General features: G+C 42.7%; 1 protein-coding gene and 1 non-coding gene across 2 annotated transcripts in view; one reads left to right on the forward strand and one right to left on the reverse strand.

The window, feature by feature from the left end:
• The window catches only part of USP24 (ubiquitin specific peptidase 24), a 163498-nt gene that overhangs the window by 93626 nt on the left and 49163 nt on the right, over nucleotides 1-20709 (forward strand). Inside the window, exons 35-38 of the mRNA XM_068966782.1 lie at nucleotides 333-492; nucleotides 1354-1509; nucleotides 3909-3979; nucleotides 4851-5011. Of these exons, the coding sequence (XP_068822883.1) occupies nucleotides 333-492; nucleotides 1354-1509; nucleotides 3909-3979; nucleotides 4851-5011 (548 nt within the window). The remainder of the gene's footprint in view (nucleotides 1-332; nucleotides 493-1353; nucleotides 1510-3908; nucleotides 3980-4850; nucleotides 5012-20709) is intronic.
• TRNAW-CCA (transfer RNA tryptophan (anticodon CCA)) lies at nucleotides 3241-3312 on the reverse strand. Its single transcript has one exon. It is a non-coding gene; the product is annotated as a tRNA-Trp (tRNA).

The raw sequence follows: 20709 nt of genomic DNA on the forward strand, positions 1-20709 counted from the left end.
GTTCAGGTAAAAGGGAAGGTGGGAGCAATTAGAAAAGAAGCCTGTGTAGGAGGTCACATGGTGGTTCACATAGACCAGATGCTGTGTGTGAAGAGGGGAAATGGTGACAGCAGAATGGGTGATTTGAAGCCAGAACCTGGAGAGCAGGGTCTCTACTGTGAGTAGCAGAGAGGCAGTTGTAAGTCTTTGAACAGTACAGAAGCATGAAAAAGGCTGTCTGTCTTGTAGATGATATTGGAGGGAAACGAGACTGCAAACTGAGACCAAGAGGAGGTCACTGAAGCCAGTGGGGCGTGTTCAGGTACTCACAGTGCTCTTTCTTGCTTCCTTAGACGATGGCAGTCAGTGACTTCACGTCTACTGTGGCTTGCTTCATGCGGCTGTCATGGGCTGCAGCTGCAGGACGGCTTGATCTCGTTGGGAGTAGCCAACCGATTAAAGAAAGTAATTCTCTGTTTCCTGCTGGAATTCGAAACAGACTCAGCAGTTCAGGTACTGATTAAGAAGAATAAAATAATTAGAATATTGAACAGAAATTAGCTGTAAGAATTGTCTTTGTATAGGTTATTCAGGGTCACAGAAAGAAGAAAGCCTTTTCTCTTGCTTTTGAGCATGAACAGAAATTCATCAAGCTAAATAAACCCTCTAGATTTGCATATTCAAGTATGCATGTATGTATATACATCCTTCATTTATATATGTCATATAAAAAAGTGTATAAATGCAAAATAAATAGAGAAACCAAGCAGAGTTTTAGCTTGCTGAGTGTAAAAGTGTCATGAGGCCATAATTATGGCTATAATAAAAATTCATTTAGAATATTTACCTGGAAAAATCATTTTCTTGGTTTGACCTATTATTTTCTGTTAGGTCTTTATAAATAGCTTTATTTCTCAGCTTCATTTGGTTTCCCTGCTGTGTATATAACTCACTAATAGTATAGAGCTTTTGAACTGTTTGACATACACACAGTAAAGGGCAGAAATGTTAAATGTACAGGAGTTTTAGGGTTTTTACATAAGTGTAACCCATTAGATCAAGATAAGGAATATTTCTAATAACCCAGAAAGATTCCCACATGCCTCCAAAATTGCACTGTTTTTGCTTCCGGCACCTGAAACTAGTTTTTTGTCATAAATGTATTTTTCAGTGCTTCCAAATGTGTTTTAAGTACAAAGAAAGCAGTGGGGGTCAAAGTAAATGATTAATTTTCTCTTGTTTCTTAGACCAAAGTGTCTTCTTGAACTCTTTACCTTCACTTGAGGATTATGGACACATTAAAGGGTTATAATCTCGAGAGTCCTGTGGGATCCACAGTAACCCTTCAGTAACCTTCCTTTTGTATGTTTCCAGGAAGCAATTGCAGCTCTGGAAGTGAAGGGGACCCAGTGGCCTTGCACGCAGGCATCTGTGTACGACAGCAGTCCGTGTCCACCAAAGACTCGCTGATTGCCGGAGAGGCTTTGTCCCTTCTTGTCACCTGCCTGCAGCTTCGGAGCCAACAGCTGGGTATGCAGGAGGCCTGCTTGCCATTCGTGTTTTAGGAAATGGCCAGGTTTCTGTTGGGAGTTATCTATATCCCTTCATAGATAAGGTCATATTAATAGAAAGGGGAAAGTTGGCATGTGGAATAGGTAAGAATAGTGCTAGAGTACTTAAATTCTGAACAAGTATTTATTGAGCACCTCTGTATACACGGTTCCACAGTTGATGTTACAAAGGCAATATGTCTACTGTCCAGGAGAGCTTACCATCTGTTGGAGGAATTAAAACAAGCCAAAGTTGTAGGTCATAAGCTATAAAAGTAGAATTATGTATCAATCCCTAAACTGATAACAACTCCAGTATTAAAAATTGTGAAACTTAAGATTTATTCTTTTATCTTTATTGTTGGTTTTGACAAACTGGGGCTGTTGCTAAACATATTTTTAGCATTAGATTCCCCCGGGCTCAGTCCCTGGTCACTTTTTTCCCTCTGCCTACACTTACTGTCGTAATCACTCATTCACATAATCACATCCACGTTCACAGCCTTAAATTCCGTGTATGTGTCGGTAACACTTAAATTTGGCTCTGTGACCTGGGCGCCTCCCCTGACATCTCTACTTAGATATAATAGACTTCCTGAACTTAACATGTCCAGAACTGAACACTGATCTGGCCTACACCACCCAAGAGATTGCCCATCTTAATTAATGGCGTTCTTCGTTCTTGGAGTCATCCTATGCCAGCATTCCTCTCTTTACACCCTGCTTCTAATCTGCCCACACATCCTTCTTGAGACTCTACCTGGAGCCCACCCCTTAGACCACCCTTGCTGTTAGTGCCCTCTGCTCCTCCATCCTCTCTTACCTTGATTATAGCAGCGGTGCCCTGACTAATCTCCCTGCTTCTACCCTTGCAGTTTACTCTCCACACAGTAACCAGAGTGGACCCGCTGAAATGTAAGTCAGATCGCCTCACTCCACTATTTACAGCCTTGCAGTGGCCTCAGTTCACATCCAGTGAAAGCCAGATCTTCCCTGCGGCCTTCCAGGCCTGACACCATCCACGCCCGTGATGTCTGTGTGCCGTCGCCTCCTGCACTCCCTGCCTCACCCTCCGTGCTTCAGCCACCCTGGCTTCCTAGCTGTTCCCTGACACCCAGGCGCATGCCTGCCTCAGGGCCCTGGCACTAGCTATTGCCACTTCCCCCACCTTTTTTAGAGAAATCACAGTCCTCAGCTCTCCTAGCATTCACCTATGAACTCTTTGTTGCAGTTTTTTTCTCTATCACTTATCACTGTACAGCATACAGTACAGTTTCTCTGCTTATCATGTTTATTGTCATTATCCCCTCCCCACCTAGATGGTAAGCTCCATAAGAACAGAGACTTTTGTCCCATTTGTTTCCTAATGAATCCTTAACACCCAAACACTGTGTGGTGTGTAGTAGGCCCTCAATAAATACTTATTCGGAAATGAGGTCTTAACAACTTGACTTCTAAAAATTGTACCAATACATGGAGCCCAATTCATTACTATTATTACTGGTTCAGACTGCCTGTTACATAGAATTGGTGATCATTATGTGTTATTCAGTATAACATCCAAATTCATCATATAAGATGAAGTGAAGTCGCTCAGTCGTGTCCGACTCTTTGCGAACCTGTGGACTGTAGCCTACCAGGCTTCTCCGTCCATGGGATTCTCCAGGCAAGAATACTGGAGTGGGTTGCCATTTCCTTCTCCAGGGGAATCTTCCCAACCCAGGGATCGAACCCAGGTCTCCTGCATTGGAGGCAGATGCTTTAACCTCTGAGCCACCAGGGAAGATCCATATAAGATATTAAGATAAACGTATAGAAAAAGTTACATGTTTGTAGGACAGTAAAGTATCAAAAATTTGACAGTACAGTATCAAAAATGATTTACTTTGGTCAGATTTGCTTTTAAAGGCTTGTATATGAGAAGTCTAAGTCACTGTGAAATACTGTTGGGCATAAGCCATACTTTTAGTTCAGTTTCCTACAATTGTTTGATTACAGAAATATTTTCAGATCAGGATGAGAAAAATTATAACTTCAAGCTTTTTTATCATTTGTAAGTTTATTGTAGGGTACATTTTATAGTTCAGAGGTATTGATAGTTTATCAAAGCAAGACATATTTGTTCTGTCACTAGTAAGCACAAGAGATTGTGGGGAAAAGTGAGGGTACAAAGATGACTTGGACACAGTTCTGCTCCCGAGCACCTTAGGTGCTCATGGGGGCAGTTATGGAGGTGCTGAATTTGATTCTGTGTGGAAGAAGAGATGATGTCTACAATAGTTAAGGGTAAGAAATTATTCAAAACTTCTGAAATTTTGAAAATGCATTTCCTAACTTAGTTTCCTCCCCTGCCCCCATTCTCCTTATTCTTACCATCAGCCTCTTTCTATAACTTGCCCTGTGTTGCTGATTTTATCATTGACATTCTGCTTGGATCACCAAGTGCTGAGGTAAGGGTCCCTTTATACAAAGCCCCTTTGGCCTTACTCTGCCTGGGCCCCTGGATGCCTGTGGCAGTGTGGGGGCTGTAGATGGAGTGGTGTTAGCCCCCTTGGGGAGTCATAGCGCATGCTGCAGGCCATTAGGACAGTGACCGGTTAGACTCGCACCTTCCTTCCTTGCCTGTGGTTTTCACCGGGAATTAAGAGACTAGTGCTGTGATCAACTTGTGTTTGTTTATAACAAACAAAATCTTACAGTGTTCAACATCCATAGCTGGCCACATCAGCCAGCATTAAACATTAACTTGTTGGCCCAAATCAAGAAAGACCAACTTCAAGCCATGAACTTTCCATACATGACCTTGGAAATTAACTCTGAGACACATGAAGAAGAGGTTTTTAGGTGTTTGTTTGTTTTTTTTTTCCTAATTTTCATTTGCATTAAATTATAAGCCTGCTGATTAGAGTAGAATGTGCCGTGCTTAGACACTCCGTCATGTCTGACTCTTGGCAGCTCCATGGGCTGTAGCCTACCAGGCTCCTCTGTCCATGGGGATTTTCCAGGCAAGAATACAGGAGTGGGTTGCCATGCCCTCCTCCAGGGGATCTTCCCAACCAGGGATCAAACCCAGGTCTCCTGCATTGTAGGCAGATTCTTTACTATCTGAGTAGAATACAGTACTAGAATAATTTGGGAAATCAGTACCCAGACCACCCTTGATTTAAATTAGCCCTAGTTTATTCAATGTAAACTTTACTGACTGAAATGCTCACACCCTTATAGCATCGTTCGGAGTATGGACTTTGGAGGAAAACCATTTTTTAAGCAGTCTGTGTGTTGGTTGATGTACATCCTTGGCCACTAAAAATGTGATTTCAGATTCGCCGTGTTGCCTGTGATCAACTGTATACTCTGAGTCAGACAGATACTTCAGCCCACCCAGATGTGCAGAAGCCAAATCAGTTTCTGCTGGGTGTGATTCTCACTGCTCAGCTGCCTCTCTGGTCCCCAACCAGTATCATGCGAGGAGTCAATCAGAGGTATGTAATAAAGATGAAAACGTTCACGTCATACAGAGAGGGAGTAATGATTTGTGTACTGCTCCCCTACAGGCCACAGTGCATGACTGAGATGACAGAATCTCTCCTTCTCTCTTCCAGCATGTATACCTTGAAAGAAGGCATTTCAGGTTTTCCTCCCATTTAGGACCAAAGAGTTAGAAGAAACAATACCAGGCTTTCTATCTCTCCACCACCCCAGCTTCTACCTCCACCCTACCTGGTCCACCTACCTCAAAAAGAAGACTCACCTGGGTGGTTGAGAAACTGCATTATTCGAGCCAGATCACTGTGTAAAAAGTTCACATCTGTACATCACATTTTTAGCATACTTTATAACTCCATGTCTAGAGGTACTAGGGTATCCTTCTAACTTTATCTTGGGTTTATACATCCTGGACATGGAAGGAAGCTTGTGGTCTAGGTTCAGAGACTTGAGTAAAACCATTCTGCCTGCCCCATCTTACCTCCTGAGGCAAGCCTGCCTACAAGGGTGCCCCAGTGTAGGCTCAGGCTGGGAAGTCAGAAATCCCACATTGACCTCAAGTTTAAGCCACATTTCCAGCTCAACTTCACCAGCAAGCCCTTGCTCTGGGGCTTAGAAGACACCACAGAGATTTGTGAAATAAGTGTATATTTTCCTTTGTATATGCTTTATAAATTAGAGCCCTTAGTAGAAATGTTAGAGCTACTCCAAATACCACCAGACACATCCACAAGTGGGCGTCACTTCCACTTCGGCTCAACCTCTTCATTCCTTCTGGATCTCTGTCTCTGTTCTTCTCCAGTATCTTATTGGATATCTACCGTCCTGGGGGGTTCATCTTTCAGTGTTGTATCTCTTTGCCTTTTCATACTGTTCATGGGGTTCTCAAGGCAAGAATGCTGAAGTGGCAGAGTACAACATGTGAAATGCTGGGCTGGGTGAAGCTTAAGCTGGAATCAAGATTGCCAGGAGAAATATTAATAACCTCGATTATGCAGATGACACCATCCTAATGGCAGAAAGCAGAGTATCTAGAGTCTCTTGATAAAGGTGAAAGAGGAGAGTGGAAAAGCTGGCTTAAAACTCAGCATTCAAAAAACTAAGATCATGGCATCTGGTCCCATTGCTTCATGGCAAATAGATGGGGGAAACAATGGAAACAGTGACAGACTTTATTTTGGGGCTCCAAAATCACTATGGATGGTGATTGCAGCCATGAAATTAAAATATACTCACTCCTTGGAAGAAAAGCTATGACACACCTAGACAGTGTATTAAAAAGCAGAGACATCACTTTGCCAACAAAAGTCCATCTGGTCAAAGCTATGATTTTTCCAGTATTCATGTACGGAGAGTTGGACTATAAAGAAGGCTGAGCACTGAAGAACTGCTGCTTTTGAACTGTGGTGTTAGAGAAGACTTTTGAGAGTCCCTTGGACAGCAAGGAGATCAAACCAGTCAATCCTAAAGAAAATCAACCCTGAATATTTGTTGGCAGGACTGATGCTAAAACTCCAATACTTTGGCCACCTGATCTGAAGAGCTTATTCATGGGAAAAGATGCTGATGCTGGGCAAGAATGAGGGCAGGAGGAGAAGGGGACAACAGAGGATGAGATGATTGGAAGGCATCACCGGCTCAGTGGACATGAGTTTGAGCAAACTCTGGGAGATAGTGAAGGACAAGGAAGCCTGGCATGTTGCAGTCCATGGGGCCGCAGAGAGTCGGGCCCAACTGAGTGACTAAACAGCAACGACGACTTCAAATACCAAACTCAGTCTTTTTTTTTAAGTGTAGTAAAATGTACATAGGGGCTTCCCTGGTGGCACAGGTAGTAAAAAACCTGCCTGCAGTGTGGGAGACCCATGTTTGATCCCTGGGTCAAGAAGATCCATAACATAACATTTAACATTTTAACCAATTTTAACTGTACAGTGCAGTAACATTAAGTGTATTCACCTTGTTGTGCAGCCAAGCTCTTTAGCATTCTAAACTGCAAGTCTGTACCCAGTAAGAAATCACTAAATGCAAGACTGGTAAATTTGACTCCAAAAAATATCTATGAAAAAAAATATACCTGAGTCACAAGTCAGTTAGACTAACTATATAGACTTATAATATATGTGACAGACAGCAAGCTAATTTTGATAATACATATGAAGAGATATAAACCACAAAAGACCAACAGCTAAATAGAAAAATGGACAAAGGACATGATGAGAGAGTTCAGAGACAATCTTGTAGATGATTTTTTTTTTTGCTAGATTTTTTTTTCTTTTACTGTGGTAGAATATGCATATCATAAAATTTACAATTATATCCGTTTTAGGGGTGTAACTTAGTGAAATTAAGTACATATACATTTTTGTATAACCATCACTACTGTCTGTTTCCAGAATTTTTCCATCATCTCAAACAGAAAATCTTCTCCCATTAAACAATAATACCTCATTCGTTTTCCTCCTCCCTCCAGGCACCGGCAACTACCGTTTTACTTTCTTTCTCTATGAATTTAACTATTCTAGGTACCTCATAAAAGTGAAACCATACAGTGTTTGTCCTTTTCTGTCTAGCTTATTTCAATTACCATAATATTTTCAAGGTTCATCCATGTTACAGTGTGAGTGAGGGTTTCATTTTGATTTAAGACTGAATGATAACTCCTTTTTGTGTATATCATACTGTCTTTATCCACTCAGCATCAGTTCAGTTCACTTCAGTCGCTCAGTCATGTCCGACTCTTTGCGACCCCATGATCTGCAGCACGCCAGGCCTCCCTGTCCATCACCAACTCCCAGAGTTTACCCAAACTAAAGTCCATTGAGTCAGTGATGCCACCCAACCATCTCATTCTTTGTCATCCCCTTCTCCTCGTGCCCTTAATCTTTCCCAGCATCAGGGTCTTTTCAAATGAATCAGCTCTTTGCATCAGGTGGCCAAAGTACTGGAGTTTCAAGTTCAACATCAGTCCTTCCAATGAACACCCAGTCTCCTTGCAGTCCAGGGGATTCTCAAGAGTCTTCTCCAACACCACAGTTCAAAAGCATCAATTCTTCGGTGCTCAACTTTCTTTATAGTCCAACTCTCACATCCGTACATGACTACTGGAAAAACCATAGCCTTGATTAGATGGACCTTTGTTGGCAAAGTAATGTCTCTGCTTTTTAATATGCTGTCTAGGTTGGTCTTAACTTCTCTTCCAAGGAATAAGCATCTTTTAATTTCATGGCTGCAGTCACCATCTGCACTGATTTTGTAGCCCAAAAATGTAAAGTCAGCCACTGTTTCCACTTTCTCAAGAGGCAGGTCAGGTGGTCTGGTATTCCCATCTCTTTCAGAATCTTCCACAGTTTATTGTGATCCACACAGTCAAAGGCTTTGGCAGAGTCGATAAAGCAGAAATAGATGTTTTTCTGGAACTCTCTTGCTTTTTCGATGATCCAGCGGATGTTGGCAATTTGATCTCTGGTTCCTCTGCCTTTTCTAAAACCAGTTTGAACATCTGGAAGTTCACGGTTCACATATTGCTGAAGCCTGGCTTGGAGGATTTTGAGCATTACTTTACTAGCATGTGAGATGAGTGCAATTGTGCGGTAGTTTGAGCATTCTTTGGCATTGCCTTTCTTTGGGATTGGAATGAAAACTGACCTTTTCTGGTCCTGTGACCACTGCTGAGTTTTCAAAATTTGCTGATATATTAAGTGCAGCACTTTGACAGCATCATATTTTAGAATTTGAAATAGTTCAGTTGGAATTCTATCACCTCCACTAGCTTTGTTCGTAGTGATGCTTTCTTTGTAAAGCCCACTTGACTTCATATTCCAGGATGTCTGGCTCTAGGTGAATGATCACACCGTCTTGATTATCTGGGTCATGACGATCTTTTTTGTACAGTTCTTCTGTGTATTCTTGCCACCTCTTCTTAATATCTTCTGCTTCTGTAAGGTCCATACCATTTCTGTCCTTTATTGAGCCCATCTTTGCATAAAATGTTCCCTTGGTATCTCTAATTTTCTTGAAGATACCTCTAGTCTTTCCCATTCTATTGTTTTCCTCTATTTCTTTGCACTGATCACTGAGGAAGGCTTTCTTATCATCGCTACTTGCTATTTTTTGGAACTCTGCATTCAAATGGGTATATCATTCCTTTTCTCCTTTGTTTTTCGCTTCTCTTCTTTTCACAGCTATTTGTAAGGCCTCCTCAGACAGCCATTTTGCCTTTTTGCATTTCTTTTTCTTGGGGATGGTCTTGATCCCTATCTCCTGTACAATGTCATGAACTTCCGTCCATAGTTCATCAGGCACTCTATCAGATCTAGTCCCTTAAATCTATTTCTCACTTCCACTATATAATCATAAGGGATTTGATTTAGTTCATACCTGAATGGTCTAGTGGTTTTCCCCACTTTTTTCAATTTTAGTTTGAACTTGCCAATAAGGAATTCATGATCTGAGACACAGTCAGCTCCTGTCTTGTTTTTGGTAACTGTTTAGAGCTTCTCCATCTTTGGCTGCAAAGAATATAATCAGTCTGAGTTCAGTGTTGGCCATCTGGTGATGTCCATATGTAGAGTCTTCTCTTGTGTTGTTGGAAGAGGGTGTTTGCCATGACCAGTGCGTTCTCTTGGCAAAACTGTATTAGCCTTTGCCCTGTTTCATTCCTTACTCCAAGGCCAAATTGCCCTATTACTCCAGGTGTTTCTTGACTTCCTACTTTTGCATTCCAGTCCCCTATAATGAAAGGAACATCTTTTTTGGGTGTTAGTTCTACAAATGAAAGGTTGTTGCTGAGCCACGAAAAGATGCTGGGATTCTTGGCCTCTGAAGGAGAAGAATTCAATCCGGGGCCAGAGACGAGGCTTGATCACTCAGAGCTTCTGTGTAATAAAGTTTTATTAAAGTATAAAGAGACAGAAAAAGCTTCTGACATAGGCATCAGAACGGGGCAGAAAGAGTACCCCCTTGCTAGTGTTAGCAGTGGAGTTATATACTCTCCAGTGAATCAAAAGAATGTCTGGAGGTTGTGAAGACCTCACCAGACCTACTCCCATAATTTACATCTTAAGATAACAGGATTAGCCAGAAGGTTTAATCCAGAGCCTGTCCTCAGGCAGGATACATTATTATTATATAATCCTAAGGAATGTAGAGGAAAAAAAAATTGTCCTTCCTCCTTGAGAATTCCAGGCCTCTCTCTCCTGGGGGACCCTTAGTCTTCTTATCAACCTGCCTAGGAAATGACTCTTTCATTCCCCCCTTTTCTTTTAGGAGAAGTATCTTGCCAAGGGAAAGGGGCATCATTTTCATTCCATAACCACTTCCTGATGTTTAGGGGCATGGTCGCTAAATTGTTGAGGCAACATATTCTCCTAACCCTCGTATTGAGAGTCTCTGATCCAGGGGCCCCAAGTAATAGTTGGAGGAGGCTGTGGCACTCGTAGGAGCTTGGACAACCATTTGTAACTTAAAAGCCTTCATGCGATTAGAAACAAATCCACTTACAGTTCCAGACGCAGGCCAAAATAGTCATCAAAGTAGGTTAAAATTAAAAGTCATATTATGTCCATAGTTTCATCAGTCCATCTTAGGATTGTTAGATGTTATCAGTTTAAGAAGAGGCATCACATGCGGTTGTTGTTGAAGGTATTTGCAGACTTGGAAAAAGTCTTTTCTTTGAAGAGATGTCCACCACAGGAAGTCTTCCACTGATGCAGAGGGGAGTGCTCCACAGACCCAGCAGTTAGACTGATTGTGGAATTCAGCATAGGAATGAGCCCAGGACAGGAAGGCATTGTCTTGAGGATCAGACGGCACACTCAGGACTTTTGGAGTCAGCATAAGTAGGCTCACTAGATTATCAGGCCCATCTGAAAAGTACAAAGTCAGAGCATAGAAAGTAAAGACATAAAATGAAGTCACTTAGTTCTGGTCACCTCTTAACTCAAGTGTGATGTACCCACAGATCAATTCCTGGCACTTTGACAGCTGTGGGAGAAGAAAGAATAACCTGGTAAGGGCCTTCCCAGAGGGGCTCGAGGGATTGGCCGCCAGATCCCAATGTTTTTATGAGAACCTTGGTTCCTGGCTCAAATAAAGGCTTGCTTGACTCAGAGGTTGGGTCAGGAGTCATCTCCCAGCGTTCTGTTAATGCCTGTTGAAAAGCTGAGAGCAATTCCAAGGCTTCAGGGTCTATAACAATGTCTGTGCGTAAGAAAGGTCTTCCATAAATACATTCAAAGGGGGACAGTCCCTCCTTTTTTGGGGCAGTTTGAGCCCTCATTAAAGCTATGGGTAGGACTTTAATCCTTGAGTTAATTTGCGCAGATGTCTTTTGATAATGTCATTAGTTTTTTCAACCTTTGCTGAGCATTGGGGTCTCCAGGAGCAGTCTAAGTGATATTCTATTCCTAGAGCCTTAGACACCCGCTGAGTTACAGCAGCTTTAAAGGCGGAGTCATTGTCACTCTGAAGGCTCTGTGGTAGCCCAAACCTGGGGATAATTTCATGGATTAAAATCTTTATAACCTCCTTAGCCTGTTCACTATGACAGGGAAAAGCCTCAATCCATCCAGTAAAAGTATCTACCCAAACTTGTAAGCAAGAGTACCCATTAGCTTTTGGCATATGAATAAAATCAATTTCCCAGTCCTCTCCAGAATACTTTCCACTTCATTGCAATCCAGATTTTGCTAGCTTTTCAGTCTTTGGGTTATTTTTCTGACAAACCTCACACCTTTTGATAATCTTTAAAGCTTTTATTACATTTTTACCTTCAAACAAACGAGAAGCCATCTGGTAAGTACTCTCTGCACCCAAATGAAAACTCTGCTATAAACCCTTAAGAATTTTCCATTGAGCATTTTCAGGAATTAGTAATTGTACATCTTCTGACTGTAACCACTCTTTATCAGTAATCTTTGCTCTTTTCTCATATTTTTCTAATTCTTCCTCAGTATAGATCAAAGGCGTCTGTGAAGGGGTTTCGTAAAGTGCCGCTTTTCTGGCTTGACAGTCAACCAGCTGATTACCTTCAGCTGCTTTACTCCCATCTCTGTTGTGTCCTTTGCAATGCATAACAACTACTTCTTTAGGACAATATATAGCAGTTAAAAGTCTCTCGATCTGATCTCTCTGAAATGTTTAATAGGTTCTCCTGTTGCTGTTTTAAACTGTCTTTCTTTCCATATTGCAGCATGAGCATGTAAAGTCAAATAAGCATACTTAGAATCAGTGTAGTTGTTTATCCGCTGCCCTTTGCTTAACTCTAGAGCTCAGGTCAGAGCCACAAGCTCCGCTAACTGAGCACTGGTTCTCTGGGGGAGAGATTTTGCTTCTAAAACCTGTTCAGCAGTCACCACTGCGTAACCTGCTTTACACTTTCCATCCCGAACAAAAGAACTGCCATCTGTAAATATTTCCGTGTCAGGATTGTCTAATGGGGTATCCATTAGTTCTTCCCGAGCTGCATAGTTTAAAGTTAGGAATTCGGAACAATCGTGATCAGGTGTTTTATTTTCCTTCTCAGGAAGGAAAGTGGCAGGATTTAAATTTCCACAGACTTTAAGCTTAGCTACTGGTCCTTCTAACAACAGTGACTGGTATTTAAGAAGCTTACTGTCTGTCATCCAAATATTAACCTTAGAATTAAAGATTCCACTCACTTCATGAGAAGTCAGTACAGTAAGGTTTCATCCATTAATTATTTTTAAAGCTTCAGGTGCTAATAAAGCCGCTGCCCCAATTACTCTTAGGCAGTGGGGCCACCCACGTGAAATTACATCTAATTCTCTGCTTAGATAAGCAATAGGTTGCTGGTGAGGCCCTCGGTGTTGTGTCAAAACTCCCAAGCCCATACCTTTTCTTTCAATAACAAAAAAATTAAATTCTGACCCTGTGGGCAAGCTCAGAGCGGGAGCTTGCAGGATAGCAGTCTGAAGAAACTTAAAAGCCTTTTGAGTATCTGGAGACCAAACCAGTTTGTCAGTTTTGGCCTGCTGAGTTTTAGCTATAAGTTTATATAAAGGCCGGGCAAGTTCCCCATAACCCGGAATCAAAATGCGACAGTAGCCTGTGATTCCCCAAAATCCTCTCAATTGTCATAGGTAGGGGATGATTTAGTATAGGTTTAATTTTCTTGGGGCCTATGGCCCTAGTCCCTTCTGATATGATTAGGCCCAGATATCTAACAGATTGTTGACAAAGCTGAGCCTTTTCTCTTGATGCCTTGTAACCACAGCCTGCCAGAAAGTTTAAGAAGTCTTCTGAGACTCCTGAACAAGCTTTCTCTGTCTCAGCACAGAGCAAAATATCATCTACATATTGTAACACTACTGCTTTGGAGCTATTAAAGTTTTGTAGATCCCATGACAAACTTTGTCCAAATAAGTGAGGACTGTCACGAAATCCCTGGGGCAAAACTGTCCAGGTTAACTGAGAAGCTGGCTGCATAGGGTCCTCAAAGGCAAAGAGAAATTGACTTTCCTCCGCCGAAAGTGAAAGTGAAGTCGCTCAGTCGTGTCCGACTCTTTGCTGCCCCACGGACTGTAGCCTACCAGGCTCCTCCCTCCATGGGATTCTCCAGGCAAGAGTACTGGAGTGGGGTAGAAAGCATCTTTTAAATCAATTACTGAGAAATATTTGGCTCGTTCAGGAATTTCAGACAATAGAGTGTAAGGATTAGGCAACACTGGGTGTAAAGGAACTCCAGCCTTATTTATTATTCGTGAACCTTGAATTAGCCTCCATTTACCATTTGATTTCTTTATACCCAAAACAGGAGTGTGGCATGGACTGTTACAGGGAATTAATAGTCCCTGCTCCTTTTAAATTTTCGATGATGGGTTTTAACCCTTCCTTAACCTCAGGTTTCAGTGGCTACTGCTTCTTATGTGGAAATAAGTGTGGGTCTTTGAGCTTGACAACTACAGGAATAGCATTTTGTGCTCAACCCACAGATTTTCCATCAACCCATACTCTAGGGTTTACCTTTTGTTCAATTAAAGGGAGAGAAATGGAGGGCTCCATATTCATGAACACAGAGGCATGGACCTTGCTCAGTATATCCCTCCCCAAAAGGGGTGAGGGAGACTCTGGCACAATCAGAAACTTGTGTGAAAATAGCACAGAATCCCAGTCACAACTTACAGAAACACTGAAGTAATACCTTTTGGCTCATCCAGACAGTCACATTACGGAAGCTGATAGGGAAGAAAGTGGGCCAGGGGCTTCAGTAAGCACGGAGTAAGTTGCCCCAGTATCTAAAAGGAAATTGGCGGATTGGCCCCCCACAGTTATTAATACCTAGGGTTCCTCAGGTGTATTTAGGACGGGAGCTTGTGTGGGGACCCCCGGGCACTTTCAGCCCTGTTTGTCTTGAGAGTCCGACCCCTGAAAGCTATGCCTCTGGGGGCAGTCTCTCTTCCAGTGTGGTCCTTTGCAGACCGGACAGGGAACTGGGGGCGGCTTCGATGCCTGAGGGCAATTCAGCTTGAGGTGCCCCTCCTTTCCGCGGTAATAGCAAGCCCATCCCTTTTCACCTGGGTCCCTCTGAGAGTTTTTCTCAGGCTGTTTAAGAACTGTTCTCATAGCCATTGCCTGTTCCTTTCTCTTTTTCTGCCTTTCTTTCTTTTCCTCATATTCCCTACCACAATAGACTGTCTGAGCCAGTTGTAACAGATTATCTAAAGACTGATTTGGTCCATCAGTTCAGTCGCTCAGTCATGTCCAACTCTTTGCAACCTCATGAATCGCAGCACGCCAGGCCTCCCTGTTCATCACCAACTCCCAGAGTCCACCCAAATCCATGTGCATTGATGCCATCCAGCCGTCTCATCCTCTGTTGTCCCCTTCTCCTCCTGCCCCCAGTCCCTCCCAGCATCAGGGTCTTTTCCAATGAGTCAACTCTTCGCATGAGGTGGCCAAAGTTTTGGAGTTTCAGCCTCAGCATCAGACCTTCCAATGAACACCCAGGACTGGTCTCCTTTAGGATGGACTGGTTGGATCTCCTTGCAGTCCAAGGGACTCTCAAGAGTCTTCTCCAACACCACAGTTCAAAAGCATCAATTCTTTGGCGCTCAGCTTTCTTCACAGTCCAACTCTCACATCCATACATGACCACTGGAAAAACCATAGCCTTGACTAGATCAACCTTTGTTGGCAAAGTAATATCTGTTTTTTAATATGTTATCTAGGTTGGTCATAACTTTCCTGCCAAGGAACAAGCGTCTTTTAATTTCATGGCTGCAGTCACCATCTGCAGTGATTTTGGAGCCCCAAAAAATAAAGTCTGACACTGTTTCTACTGTTTCCCCATCTATTTCCCATGAACTGATGGGACCAGATGCCATGATCTTAGTTTTCTGAGTATTGAGCTTTAAGCCAACTTTTTGGTCCATACTCCCATTTTAATAGCTTACAGCAGATATCTGGAGCTGACTGAGTGAGAAATCTATCCTTTAAGGTCACTTCTCCCTCTTCACTTTTGGGATCAATCTCAGTGAATCTGCAAAGGGCTTCTCTCAGTCTATCTAGGAAGATACCAGGAGCTTCCTTCTCCTCCTGTTCTCTGTTTGCCAATTTGCCAGTTTAAAGGCTTAGCACGTGAGTGCCTGAGTCCTTCAAGAATACATCTGACAAAATGACTCTGATCCCATCTTCCTTTAGCCGTGTTGTAGTCCCATTCTGGTTCTGTAGTTGGGACCACCTGATTCCCAGTGGGCAGGGCAGTTATTCCGTCTTGCCTCTTCCCTACTGATTGATTACCAAGCCATTCATCTCCATAAGCAACCGCTTTTCCCAAAACGCGCGTCTTTGAGTCGGGAGTCAGCGTTTGTCCCAAGATCTACATCACATCCTTCCAAGTAAGGTCATAAAGCAGAGTAACACCTTAAAAAGCTCTAATATATTTTTGGGGGGTCCTCTAAATAGTCTCCAAGAGCCTCCTTGATTCTTTGTATTTCTTGATAAGAAAAAGGCTTATTAACTCTCATAGACTGATTATTTCTCCTGGTGGGTGCTTCATGAAGAGGCAGCAGCCTGTGTGGCTATTCCTTAGTCTCTCTGGCTACTCTGCACATATGATCCCAGGGATAGATTGGAGAAACCTGCTTTTCTTTATCTCTTTGTCTCCTGTCCTCCATCTCATCTAGCAAAGTAGGAGGGCAGGAGGGAGCTGAAGGAGTCACACCCAAATCTATACCCTTAGGACATAAGTCTGGCATATTTTTCAGAGAGAAAAAGGGCAGCACATATGCTACTTCTACCCATTTCCCCTGTTTTCTACAGAACCAGTATAATTGTAAAACAGTATTATGCTTAAGAGAGCCTCCAACCGGCCACCATTTACCATCCTCCAGTGGGTACCGCAGCCATGCAGTATCACATAGGAAGACCTTAAGCCCTGGGGATCAAATCTATTCCAGTTTTTCAAGATACAGTTCAAAGGAGTACAGCTAGAATTGTTAGCTCCCATCTGTAAGAGAGAAAAAAAGTGACCAGCGCTCTTTCTACCAGAGGCGTCCCTCCCTGCTGCAGATGGGGGTGTAGACAGACTTTGCACCAAAGCTTTTCTTTCCTTGTCAGACTTAGTCTGTCCCTTACTGATGCAGGCGACATACTCGTCCCTCCCAGTTCTACCACCGAGACGGGGTGGGCATGCATCAGGGGTAGACCTGATGGCATCCCTGACTGACGTCCAGCTCCTCACCATTAAAACCTTGCTTGCCTCTGATGCCACCTGGGGTCCAATCAGAGTAACCCTCTGGAATGCCTCCCAGGCTGAGACTGCTGGGGGAAACATTCTCATCACCTGAGTGCCTGTGCACAACCCTGAGTATATTCCTGACCACAATAAGGCTGATACAAACATAAAACAGATGTTCCTTCCAAGCGTCTCCACACCAGCATAAGAGTCTCTTCTGGTCCACTAAGAGCCAGCGTTACCAAAGGAAAAAAACCCATTGTAGTTCCAATCAGAGTAACCTTTAACCTCAGAGATGCTCTTGTAGCTAAAACTCCATCTAACTTCCAAACTTTCAGTTCCTAACGAGGCTAGGCGCTTCCTGACTACCAATCCAAATTTGGGACCCAAGTTATAGTACACAGTAACAGCATAGATCACAAGTCCCTTGAAAGTCTATGATCCGACAGATTAGGTTCATGCCTCTCATTTCCGTTCTGGGCTCCCTTGTGGTTCAGCTGGTTAAAAAATCCGCCTGCAATGTGGGAGACCTGGGTTCTATCCCTGGGTTGGGAAGATCCCCTAGAGAAGGAAATGGCAACCCACTCCAGTACTCCTGCCTGGAAAATCCCATGGATGGAGGAGCCTGGTAGGCTACAGTCCATGGGGTTGCCAAGAGTCGGACATGACTGAGCGACTTCACTTTCTTTCACTTTTCTAATTTCCAAGGAGTTATGAAATGGTCAAAGAGACTGAAAAGTTTTAACTGAGAAAGGAGAGTTCGGTCCACACGCTTTGCCCATTTCTGGTCATTGGCAGGTCGGTATAAACCCCCGACAGATTTCTACCATAAGCCATATGAGGTCACCATGGAATCGCAGAGCTGGGCTCCTCACTTGCTTTGCGCAGGGCGTTTATTTCATTCACACAAGCACACCGTAGAGTTAGTAAAGTACAGCAGAAAACGTGTTCACTAGGAGAACAAAGAACTAGAGCTCCAAGCTCCTTACCTTGTCCTGAAGAATCGGACAAGCCATCAAGATGAAAGGTTGTTGCTAAACCACGAAAAGACACTGGGATTCTTGGCCTCCGGAGGAGAAGAATTCAATTCAGGGCCAGAGACGAGGCTTGATCACTCAGAGCTTCTGTGTAATAAAGTTTTATTAAAGTATAAGGGAGATAGAGAAAGCTTCTGACATAGGGATCAGAACGGGGCAGAAAGAGTATCCCCTTGCTAGTGTTAGCAGTGAAGTTATATAGTCTCCAATGAATCAAAAGAATGTCTGGAGGTTGTGAAGACCTCACCAGACCTACTCCCATAATTTACATTTTAAGATGTAAATTAGCCAGAAGGTTTAATCCAGAGACTGTCCTCAAGCAGGATACATTATTATTATATAATCCTAAGGAAAAGGAGTACGTCTGCTTATTTAACTTATATGCAGAGTACATCATGAGAAACGCTGGACTGGAAGAAACACAAGCTGGAATCAAGATTGCCGGGAGAAATATCAATAACCTCAGATATGCAGATGACACCACCCTTATGGCAGAAAGTGAAGAGGAGCTAAAAAGCCTCTTGATGAAAGTGAAAGACGAGAGTGAAAAAGTTGGCTTAAAGCTCAACATTCAGAAAACGAAGATCATGGCATCTGGTCCCATCACTTCATGGGAAATAGATGGGGAAACAGTAGAAACAGTGTCAGACTTTATTTTGGGGGGCTCTAAAATCACTGCAGATGGTGACTGCAGCCATGAAATTAAAAGACGCTTACTCCTTGGAAGGAAAGTTATGACCAACCTAGATAGCATATTCAAAAGCAGAGACATTACTTTGCCAACTAAGGTCCGTCTGGTCAAGGCTATGGTTTTTCCTGTGGTCATGTATGGATGTGAGAGTTGGACTGTGAAGAAGGCTGAGCACCAAAGAACTGATGCGTTTGAACTGTGGTGTTGGAGAAGACTCTTGAGGGTCCCTTGGACTGCAAGGAGATCCAACCAGTCCATTCTGCAGGAGATCAGCCCTGGGATTTCTTTGGAAGGAATGATGCTAAAGCTGAAACTCCAGTACTTTGGACACCTCATGCGAAGCGTTGACTCATTGGAAAAGACTCTGATGCTGGGAGAGATTGGGGGCAGGAGAAGGGGATGACCCAGGATAAGATGGCTGGATGGCATCACTGACTCGATGGACGTGAGTCTGAGTGAACTCCAGGAGTTGGTGATGGACAGGGAGGCCTGGTGTGCTGCGATTCATGGGGTCGCAAAGAGTCGGACACGAATGAGCGACTGAACTGAACTGAACTGAAGGAATGTAGAGGGGAAAAAAAGTTTGTCCTTTCTTCCTCCTTGAGAATTCCAGACCCCTTTCTCCTTGGGGACCCCTAGACTTCTTATCAACCTGTCTAGGATATGACTCTCAGAAGGTCTTGTAGGTCTCCAAAGAACCGTTCAGCTTCAGCTTCTTCAGCATTACTGGTTGGGGCATGGACTTGGATTACCATGATATTGAATGGTTTGCCCTGGAAACAAACAGATCATTCTGTCGCTTTTGAGATTGCATCCAAGTACTGCATTTCGGACTTTTTTGTTGACTATGATGGCTACTCGATTTCTTCTAAGGGATTCCCACCCGCAGTAATAGATATAATGGTTATCTGAGTTAAACTCACCCATTCCATTCCATTTTAGTTCATTGATTCCTAGAATGTCGATGTTCACTCTTGCCATCTCGTGTTTCACCACTTCCAATTTGCCTTGATTCGTGGACCTAACATTCCAGGTTCCTATGCAATATTGCTCTTTACAGCATTAGACCTTGCTTCTAACACCAGTCACATCCACAGCTGGGTGCTGTTTTTGCTTTGGCTCCATCCCTTCATTCTTTCTGGAGTTATTCACCTATAGGTAGACGGTTGGTTTCATCTTTTAGCTAGTATAATTATTGCTACTATCAACCATGAGTCTCTGGATACCACTTTGAGTCCTGCTCTTGGTTCTTGTGTATATATGCCCAGCAGTAGAATTGCCGGGTCCTGTAATAGTCCCGATGTGATGTTTTTGAGGAGCCACCACATCATTTCCACAGTAGCTGCACCTTTTTCCTCTCCCACCAGCCATGTATAAAAGTCCAAATTCTCCACACTCTTGCCGACACTTGTTTGCTGTTTGCTTTTGATAATAACCACCCTGAGTGTGAAGTGGCAGCTTGGGGTTTTCATTTGCATGTCCCCAGTGATCAGTGATTTTCCGTATCTCATCATGTGCTTATTGGCCATTTGTATATCTTCTTTGGAGAAATGTCTGTTCAAGTCTTTTTCTTATTTTTAAATTAGGTTTTCCATTTTTGGTTGTTCTTTATGTATTCTGAATATTAATCCCTTATTGCATACATGAATTGCATATATTTTCTCTCATTCTTATTCTCCTTTGTCTAATGATTATAGCATGAAATGGCATTAAATTTTGTCATTTTTTCTGTGTTAATTGAGGTAATCATGTGGGTTTTTTTCCCCTTCATTCTGTTAATGTAGGATATTCATTGATAGGTTTTTGTATCTTGAACCATCCTTGCATTCCAGATATTAGTCTCAGTTGTTCATGGTGTTTAATTCTTTAAATGTTACTGCCAAATTATATTTGCTAGGAAGTGTTCCTTCCACTTCAATTTTTTGGGAAAAGTTTGAGAAGGGTTGGTGTTGGTTCTTCTTTAAATGTTGGATGGAATTTACCAGTGCAGCCGTTTGGTCCAAGAATTTTCTTTGTTGATAGGTTTTTGATTGATTCAGTGTTCTTGTTAGTGATAGTGTACAATCAGTGTTTCTACCTCATTCAGTCTTCTGAAGTGTTATGCTTCTAAGGATTTTCCATTCATCTAGGTTATCCAGTTCGTTGGTATACAGTTGCTCATAGTACAATCTTATAATCTCTTATAATCTCTCATATGTGGAGATTCCTGGCCCACATATCTATGTCTCAAATATTGTTTTGAAGCATTTAACCTATTTTAACTTTATA

This window comes from Capricornis sumatraensis, chromosome 2 (genome assembly GCF_032405125.1).
Source record: "Capricornis sumatraensis isolate serow.1 chromosome 2, serow.2, whole genome shotgun sequence".
Taxonomy (NCBI): Eukaryota; Metazoa; Chordata; class Mammalia; order Artiodactyla; family Bovidae; genus Capricornis; species Capricornis sumatraensis.